This window comes from Mixophyes fleayi, chromosome 5, assembly GCF_038048845.1.
Source record: "Mixophyes fleayi isolate aMixFle1 chromosome 5, aMixFle1.hap1, whole genome shotgun sequence".
In the NCBI taxonomy this organism is placed as follows: Eukaryota; Metazoa; Chordata; class Amphibia; order Anura; family Limnodynastidae; genus Mixophyes; species Mixophyes fleayi.
In genome coordinates this window covers 204,164,534-204,174,409 of record NC_134406.1, presented here as the reverse complement: position 1 = coordinate 204,174,409, position 9,876 = coordinate 204,164,534, and the positions used below count along the sequence as shown (strand labels likewise).

Genomic DNA, 9,876 nt, shown 5'->3' with positions numbered 1-9,876 from the left:
CATTTCTACACTGATTATATATTTATTTTATTAAATAAACAATAATATATTTGAGCCAATTCTTATTAATTAACTCTCCCATAACATTTTATAAGAAACATTGTATTTTTGGGGAGGATACAGTCCAGCCTGTCTGACTGTTTTGACCACATTGGAGTTCATGTTCCTAATTCCTTTATATAATATGTATCTCACATGAATAACAATGGTAATAGGACAAACAAGGGAGGAGCTATATTTTGAAACTTATTAATAAATTTTATTCGGACAAGCAGATAAACTTGTTTTACAACAGAGCTTTAAACAGCATGATTAAAGACTGCAGTACTTCAGGTAGCACAAGCAGATATGTACATTTATATGAAGACCAATAGTGATGCACCTCATAGTTAGCTGATAATAATCAAGTTAAAAACAAAACAAAAAACAAACAAAAACTTTGACTTGAAGTACATGAACCAATACATTTCCTTCAGGTCATGACCAGCATGAAAACAAATTAGAACAGAGGTACTTAACAGCAATGTTGCCTGCCTATACATACAGCAATATGCTGCATTTAAATGATTAAAATCAGTTTCTAGTGTAGTGTTAGCACTGAGCCCTTAAGAAGAAGAAAAAAAAAAGTATACCTTTTTTTCTTCTCATTTTACACACATCCCAAAGAACTATTCACACATTAAGAAAGTGTTGGGGAAATACATTTTTAATAAAAACCCCATTGCAACTAATACTGAATTCTCTACAATGATTAGAACAGGCTGACAGGGAGAATTCATGGCAGACCATGGTTCATAGACACTTATCATTGCAGTTGCATGACAAACTACTTTACTACCCATTCATAATGTGGGTTCCGGCATTGTACTTATATGCAAGCACTTCAGTATCGGCAACAGCAATGAAAGTCTTCGTAATTGAACATTTGGGCTGAATGATGACAACAGAGTATGAATTCATTCCCTAGTAGATATAAAGTTTCTCATCAGTCACTTCAAGTTTACTTGACATCTCAGGAAGACAGAAGATTTAAGGCTTTGGTGGCAATCCTCTGAGAGTTCATTTTTACTCTTCCCTCCTAATATAGAATAGGAAACCAAGAAAGAAGTGAAAGGCCAGTGACAACACAATCTTAGGTTAGAGTTCAAGATGGCCTTTCTAGAAACGCAATGCCTATTAGTAGGTGGAAGAAGCAGTGCTCATGGCATCATCAGCAAGTTTGGTGCTAGCGGGATGAATACTGGCAAAATACTTGACATCATTGTCGTAATCCATCTGTAAAGCCACAATTGTCTGCTCCACAGCTTCTTGGTGGGAATTGGCAGAAGTCAAGAAGTACTCTGGGAAAAGAAAAATAGTGCTTCTTTAAAAAACATTACATGAAGAAACCTATTAGACATCATACTCTTTAATGCATTTCCTAAGTAAATCACAATAACATTCGTAGCTCTTTTGACATTAGGTAGTGGTTGTTTCTTCTTGCAGTCACTTCAATTTTGATAAGGAAAGAGAAATTTGGAAAGTTTGGAGATGCCTGGTGGTACAATAGTGCTACATTATTTAATATATACAAGGCAAGCTGCTGTTACTACAGTTTTCCATCCCTTTTCAAACTTGTCCTTTCTTAATATTCTAATGAGAACTTTCAATATTGCGAGCTTGTCTTGGCAAGAAATATGTGGATTTCATCAACCAGAAGGAAGAAATAGAAATTCATCAATGGATATGACTGTATTGAACCTAGAATACTAGAGGTTTAGCTTTTACTGCACAAGCCTTAAAACTTGGTTGTTGTCTAAACAAAATTAAGTAGAATTTCCCTCCAAGCACCCTCTTTATATCATCTTCTAGTGTGTGATGTCCAGCAATGGAAGCATTCCTACCACGCTGGAAAAATCCTACTAATATTTTCAGGCAAACACAGGCAGCACCTGAAGTTCATTCAGGACCACATAAAGCTACAGAACTTCTAAAAACTTTCAATACAAAGATAGGAAACAAAACAACATCATCAATAACAAATAATAATCCACTTTTTGCAATATGGGTAAAGGATGTACCAAGTTTCTAAAATGGAGCATACCAGTCAGGGTAATATAGTCATGGTTGAAAGGTCCAAAATTTGATCTCTATTCCTTCTGGTATTGAGGGACCACTGAAATTTCTGCACCAGCACTACTAGCCTGTTTAGAAGTCAAGTTAATAGCCAAAATATAGTCAAGGACGTCAGTACCAACATTGACACTTACCAGTCACACTGAAGAGGGGAAGGGGGGGGGGATCTAAAACATGGTTTTGCTAATTGCATACAAAATCTGTTGTATTCGAAACTACGACGACACCCAAAATCTTATGGACTGCACTAAATATAAAAACTCAGCCAACTGTAAGAATATTTACACATATATACATTAACGTCTTGGCTCACCTTTCTCTAACAGTGTTTGCTTCAAAGTCTTTGCAAGGAGGACTCTGACGTTAGGTACTCTATCAGAGGCAAGCTGCAGTAGGTGAGGCATTAAATGCATAGCAAACTGATCCATAGGAATACAGTCATCTTCAATGAGAGCCTGTCAAGAGAAAAGAGGAAAATATAATAAAAACAGCTGTATAACAAACCCAAAACTGGAGAAAAGCACATGCCCATCTACCATTAAATATGCGACTGTTCTCATAGTTAGGGAATTGGGCTTTCCAAAACAATTCTGTGTGTTTTGACTTTTTTTTTTTTTAAACTACATGTGTGACCAATTTTCCCATTCTTCAATTGACAGCATTTTTTATTGAATGTAGAATATAATATTACAAAAGGTTAGGGGAGAGAGGTGGACCCTAGAAATTAACAGCTCAGGATGAAAGTAAATGGTCCCATCTGCACAAAGTCACTGAGGTTGTATATGGGCTCTCACACCTGATAAAATTAGTTTTCTCATCATGTGTTCTCTTATAACATTATGACATTTAAGGAAGTAGGAAATGCAAACCAATTCTTATTTTTCCACTACTTCGTAAAAAAAAAAAAAAAGAGTGATCCAGATATTTAATACAGGTCACTGTGGAACACTTTCAAAAGAACGAGAGGTTACGAATGTGGATGAAACCACAGAATTAAGGTAGGTTCCTAGACAAGTGCAAAAGGAGTTATTCCTTTTTTAAAGACAAAAAAACCCACCCACAGTTATAAACAGCCATAGAATTCATGAAGCCTCGAACTCTACTATACATGGTGTTTTTTTGTTTTTTTTATTCACTTCTCGGCAGTAATCAAGAGCACTTGTGTGCAAACTTGAATTTTAGAATATCTGTCAGTCCAGAAGCAATAAAACTTATACATAACATCAAAAACCTACCTGGCAAATGAACACAAATGTCTGACGCCCGGACCATTTTGCGCTTCTGCAAAACTGTTCCACAAGCTTATTCATAAGGTCCAGAACCAATGTTGGGCTTGGCGCAAAATACAGCTTCTTCACCATTTCACTCACCTGCAAAGCAGAGTATTTACATAAATGTAATGCTACTGCTATATTAGTGCTTAGAGTAATGCACAGTAACAAGCTCATGTGTACAACTAGAAGTCAAAAGAAACATTAAATTTCATGGCAGAAAAAAAACCTACAGGTCCATCTAGTCATTAGTGTGCTTTAAGAAAAAATAAAATAAAAAAAACAATATATTTCTATGTCTCAACAATACCCATGTTTGTCACCATGCATTCTTGAATTCTTTTACTGTACAAGTCCCCTCTCACAACTGTTGGGAGACTAACCCACAGATCAGTCACTCATCAGGAAAAGAGGATTTATGTACTTACGTTAAATCCGTTTCTCTGATTCCGTCTGGGGGACACTGCTTACCATGGGTTGTGGAGGGGAGCTTGGGAGTTGGCACCTAGCTAGTTAACTTTAGCACTGCTGACAGACCCCTCCCCTCTACAAACCCCCTGCCTCTTCCTGTTCAGTTAATTAAAAAGCCCAAGGAGAAAAGGCCAATCAAACAAGAGCACACAGAAGAAAAGCAGAAGGAAGGGACACTGCTTACCATGGGAACATTCTAAAGCAGCTCCCTAAGGGTGGGACCGCTCTGAAAACCCTGCTCGTAGAGCACTACGAGCGAAATTTGCATCCGCGGATGCAAATACATCAAACTAGTAAAATTTTGTAAAGGTGTGGACAGAGGACCAGGTGGCTGCCCTGCAAAGCTGGTCTGCAGAAGCTCCATTTCTCGCTGCCCACGACGCCCCTACCGATCTGGTGGAATGGGCCGTAAGTCTCTCTGGCACCAGACGGTTAGCCTTTATGTAAGCTTGCTTAATGGTTGCCGTAATCCATCTTGCAATGGACTGTTTTGAGGCTGGCCAGCCTCTCTTATTAGCATCATAAAGAACAAACAGAGAATCAGTACGTCTAATCTGAAGTTCTTTTGACATAAATGCGGAGAGCCCTAACCACATCTAACTTTTCCATAGATTGTTGATCCGAATGGGAAGTGGATGAAAAGACCGGAACTACAATTTCCTGGTTCAGATGGAAAGCCGAAACTACTTTTGGAACGAAGGAAGGGAGAGTTCTTAACACCGCTCTGTCCTCGTGGAAAACCAGATATGGTTCCCGGCAAGACAGAGCTCCTAATTCCGAAACCCTACATGCAGATGCAATAGCCAAAAGAAAGAGGACCTTCCAGGTCAACCACTTCAAATCTGTCACAAGTAATGGCTCAAAAGGAGGCCCTTTAAGCATATCCAGTACCAGGTTAAGATCCCATGGTGCTGTAGGCGGAGCATAGGGAGGCTGAATATGCAAGACTCCCTGAAGGAAAGTCGTAATATCTGGCAAATCCGCTAATTTCAGATGAAAAAAGACAAAGTGCCGATACATGAACTTTTAGGGAACCTAACCGAAACCCTGCTTCCAGGCCATCCTGAAGGAAAGCCAATAAGCGAGGGAGACGAAAGGAAGACGTGTGACATATCCTATTTTCGCACCACCTGATATAGGCTCGCCAAATCCGGTGATAGATGCGAGCTGAAACTGGCTTTCTGGCTCGCATCATGGTGTTCACTACACTGGAGGAAAAACCCCTAGCCCTCCAGAGGCTGGCTTCAACAGCCATGCCGTTAAACTGAGCTGAGGTAAATTCTGGTGATGGTAGGGACCTTGCAGAAGAAGGTCGTCTCGTGACGGAAGAGGAAATCCTTGTCCTTCTGCCATAGAGATTATGTCCGCGTACCAGACTCGGCGCGGCCATGAGGGAGCAATTAGAATTACTGGCAGAACGCCTTGCCTTACTCGTCTGAGCACGCGAGGAACCATGGGAATCGGAAAAAACAGGTATCCCAACCTGAACTCCCATGACATCGTCATTATGTCCATTGCCACCGCTAAGGGGTCTCTTGCCCTTGCGCAAAACCTGTGAACCCTTCTGTTGTGTCAGGAGGCCATGAGATCTATATCCGGAAGACACCACCTCTGAACCAGAGACTGAAAAACTTCCGGACGGAGTGACCACTCCCCTGGCATCATCTGAATTCGACTTAGGTAGTCGGCCTCCCAATTCCTTATTCCTGGAATGAATACTGCCGGTATTGCTGGAACATATTGTTCTGCCCAAACCAAAATTTGAGCTGCAATTTTCATTGCAGCTGCACTCCTGGTTCCTCCCTGCCTGTTGACATATGCCACAGCCGTGGCCTTGTCGGACTGAACTCTGACAGGGTGGCCCTGGAGGAGGGACTGGGCCCCCCGGAGGGCTAAAAGAATAGCCTTCAACTCCAGCACGTTTATAGACAGGGCTGATTCCTGAACCGACCAAAGTCCCTGGAGCCGGAGGTGCAGGATTACCGCCCCCCAACCTTTCAGGCTGGCGTCTGCTATGATCCATGACCATGGAGCGAAGGACCTGCCCACTGACAAGTGATCCTGATTGAGCCACCACTGGAGCGACTCTCTCGCCCCCGGAGACAGCGAAATCTTCTGGAGATCCAAGTGTATGTGGGATCCTGACCATTTCCGTAACAGATCCCACTGGAAGTATCGAGAATGAGCCCGGCCGAAGGGGATCGTCTTGAAGGAGGCCACCATCTTCCCAAACAACCGCATGCACAAATGAATTGAGGGATTGGGAGAGTACAAGACCTGAGTGGTTATAGTCTGGATTGAACTGATTTTCTCCGAAGGCAGGAACACTTTCTGCCGACTGGTATCCATGATAAGGCCCAGGAAGACCATGCGTTGACACAGAACCATCTGGGACTTCTTTAAGTTTATCAGCCATCCATGGCTCTCGAGAACTGCCAAGGTGAGGGGGATAAGTGCTGACGTAAGCAAATCTCTGAGGAGGATTTGATGAGCAGATCGTCCAAATAAGGCACGACCTGAACTCCCTTTAAGTGAAGACACGCCGCAATGACCGACATGATCTTCGTGAAGACCCTAGGAGCTGTGGAGAGGCCAAAGGGAAGGACCCAAAACGGATAGTGGGAGGACCCCACTGTGAATCTTAGGAGACTGATGGTCGCTCCAAATGGGAACGTGGAGGTATGCGTCCTTTATATCTATGGAGGCCATAAACTGATCCTTCACTAAGCCGTTTATTACCGACCTCAGGGATTCCATCCGAAATCCGTCCATTCATAAGTACACATTGAGGCTCTTTAGGTTTAGAATGGGCCGAAAGGACCCGTCCGGCTTCTTGACCAGAAACAGGTTTGAATAAAACCCCTGTCCTTTCTGGTTGTCTGGGACCTTGTAGTTGACTCTTTGCGAAAGAAGAGAGGCAACACAAGCCTGTATCGCCTGCCTTCTTGTTGGATCTCTGGGTAGGGGGGTTACAAAGAAACAATGTGGTACAGGGCCCAGCAGGTCTATCACGTACCCCCTTGATAGAATGCCCCGAATCTAAGGGTCTTGGGAAGACGCTGCGCATTGTTCCCGAAACAGAGACAGACGTCCCCCCACTGGCGCTACCTCCGTCAGAGTAGAGTGGTCGTCAGGACGCAGGCAGTTCCTGGGTCTTGGAGACCTGGCGCCTAGCTGCAAACGAGGATCTACCCCTGACAGAGGAGCCTCGAGCAATAGGTTGTCTACCTCTAAAGGACTGTCCTCTAGGAAAGGAGGTCCCCCTAAAGGGCTGACGAAAGTAACTGACACGAGAAGTCCTGTCCCTACTTGAAAATACTGGCAAAGAAGTGCTTTTGCCCCTTGTTGCCTGGGAAATCATAGTATATAGTTCCGGGCCAAACAAACCTGCTGCTGAAAAGGGAATGGTTTCAACTGACTTTTTTGATTCCGCATCTCCTTCCCAGGATTTCAGCCATAATGTTCTTCTTGCTGAAATAGATGCAGCCTGAATAGAGGAGGACATAGACGGTGTTGTTCTGGGCCGCCTCATAAAGGTACCCTGATGCCTCTTTCAAATGCAAGGCCAGGGGAAGTAAATCAGAGTCCTGTAAGGCCTCTGCCAGTTGGTCTGCCCATGCTTCCATGGCTCTAGCAACCCAAGCTGAAGCAAATGTGGGCCTAAAAGAAGAACTCGCAGCCACAAATATAGATTTCAGATGGGATTCTACTCTGCGATCATTGGCATCTTGCAGAGTTGCTGAACCTGGGACTGGTAGTAAAGTGTGTTTGGCCAAACGGGCTACTGGAATATCCACCTTAGGGATACTCTCCCAGTGAGCAACGTCTTCCTCCTGCAATGGATACAGGGAGGAAAATCTTTTGGGAACAGAGAACCTTTTATCAGGCTGTTTCCAGGCTCCCTATGCAATATCTCTGAGTTCTACCGAAGGGGGAACCGGTAAGCCCTTCTTTTGGCCTTCTTAAAGAGACCTCTGTCTCTGGGAGTAAGATCCTCCGGTTCTGGGAGGTCCAACGCTTGTCTCACTGCTAAAACCAAATCATTAATAAATTGGCTTTTAGAGTTTTCTTCCTGTCCCAAAGGTTAAACCTGGTCAGGATCAGAATTAATTTCCCCCTCCTCCTCTGAAAACCCCTCAGAGTCTGAAAGTACCATAAGGGAATTATCAGATCTAGGCCGCTTTCTTTTAGCAGGCGGGATGTTTGGGGATTCAAGTAACTGGTTCAGCTTATCCAAACCCTTTATAAATGCTACGGACCATGCCGGTTCTGTGGGAACAGGGGCTTGGTCCGTATTTAATGAGGAAGGTCCTGGTATAGATGTTCCAATAGAACCTGTGGTAACAGGGAGGCCCAAAGGTGTACTACTATTATTAGCCACCGAAGTTGCCACAGTAGATCGCAATTGATTGGATTGAAAAACCATCTGTGCTAAAGAGGAAACCGACTGTCAGGGAGGCCACCCAGGCCGGTTCCTCCGTCAGTGGGGCTGAAATATGCTGGGTTTGCGCAGGGGGGACCCCTGCTTCGCAGACAGAGCACTGCACCAACGGGTCCTTCTGCCCACATGGTAATTTTACATTACATTTTGAACAAGTGAAATATTTTGCCATAGGGCCCTTTCCCTTATCTGTCATTTTATAAAGGAAGGCACAGCAAACACACAGACTTAAATTGTAAATTAAGCTGAGTAGGGAGAGAGAGCACGAGTGTGTGGAGAGGATAGTGTGAAAAAACAAGTAATCAACTAATCTAATTATTTTAAACACAATATAATACTTAGGCAAGTAGGAGAACTATGATATAACCCCCACTAGCCCACTTTGTACACAGCAATATCAGAATATGTGTTTAAATAAAATAGATACTTAGCCCATAGGCCAAACAGGGGAGAAGTCCAACAGCAATGTCCTAGTGCCTGCTCCCTCAGATCTGTTCTCTCTTCCTGGGCTTCTCCTTGTTGGCAGAAGACCGGGTTAAACCATCTCTCTCTGGAAGGCGGGGGAGCTCTATGTCTTAGCTCCCCCCCTTCTGATAATGCTGTCTCTGCAGCGGTTTCTCCGTAAAAAATTAAAAAAGGGTATGTGGCAGAGTAGTGAAGACCTCAAGAGTTGAAGTCTCCGCAGCAGTTAGTACCCGATGCCCCCTCCTATGTATGAGGGGGGTATCCTGGTATGGCCCCCAATAACTCTCCTCACTCCTTTCCGCAGATCCAAAATGGCCGCCATCACTTGAAAACACCGGTTATCGGGGAGGCTCCAGGAGTGACAGCGGTCCGTGAGACCGCTTGTCACTCACAATTCAGGCACCCCATTCTGTCCCTGTCAGTGAGAGCCTCTGGCTCTCATCTGACAGAATAGTGCCTGCGCTGCTCTGCTGTGAGTGTGTTCTCTATAGTAGCACACTCCAGGTCTGCCACCTATAAAAGTTAATGAATAAAATAAAGAAAAAACCTGCAGTACTAAAAACACTGCCCAACTCCATGGGCACCTGAAAAAAACAGGAAGAGGCAGGGGGATTGTAGAGGGGAGGGGTCTGTCAGCAGTGATAAAGTTAACTAGCTAGGTGCCAACTCCCAAGCTCCCCTCCACAACCTATGGTAAGCAGTGTCCCCCAGACTGGATGAAAGAGAAAAATATTCTTCCATTTATTACCTTTCAGTCCTCTCCTTCCTCCTCCAATTTCAGTGTCCCGTTATTCTAGAAAGTGTATGTCTCGTTTATATCACCTGTGTCCCTTCTCTGTTCTCATGTCCAGCTCTTGAATTCTCCCTATTAAGTTTTGTTATGCAGCTCACGATCTATTTTACCAATAGTTCCCTGAACAGTTTTTCTTTTTATGTTTATTAATGTTTTTTTTGGAGATTGAGACCTAAAAGGTAGCAATTTAATCTAGTACTTCCTGCTAATACATCTACCCATACAAGTATTATATGGACTTTCCCACAGTGCTTGACTACAAAGCACATTTACCTTCATACATAGTATAAAAAAGGCAGAATTCACAGTACAACATGAGT

General features: G+C 43.4%; 1 protein-coding gene across 3 annotated transcripts in view; it reads right to left on the bottom strand.

Moving 5' to 3' along the window:
• Positions 1 to 235: 235 nt before the first annotated feature.
• The window catches only part of PPP4R1 (protein phosphatase 4 regulatory subunit 1), a 38,768-nt gene continuing 29,127 nt past the window's right edge, over positions 236 to 9,876 (bottom strand). For all 3 annotated transcript variants that reach the window (XM_075213291.1, XM_075213292.1, XM_075213293.1), the window contains exons 18-20: positions 3,351 to 3,485; positions 2,429 to 2,570; positions 236 to 1,340 (exon numbers count right to left, since the gene is read on the bottom strand). In XM_075213291.1, coding sequence (XP_075069392.1) covers positions 1,177 to 1,340; positions 2,429 to 2,570; positions 3,351 to 3,485 — 441 coding nt within the window. In that variant the 3' untranslated portion in view covers positions 236 to 1,176. The remainder of the gene's footprint in view (positions 1,341 to 2,428; positions 2,571 to 3,350; positions 3,486 to 9,876) is intronic.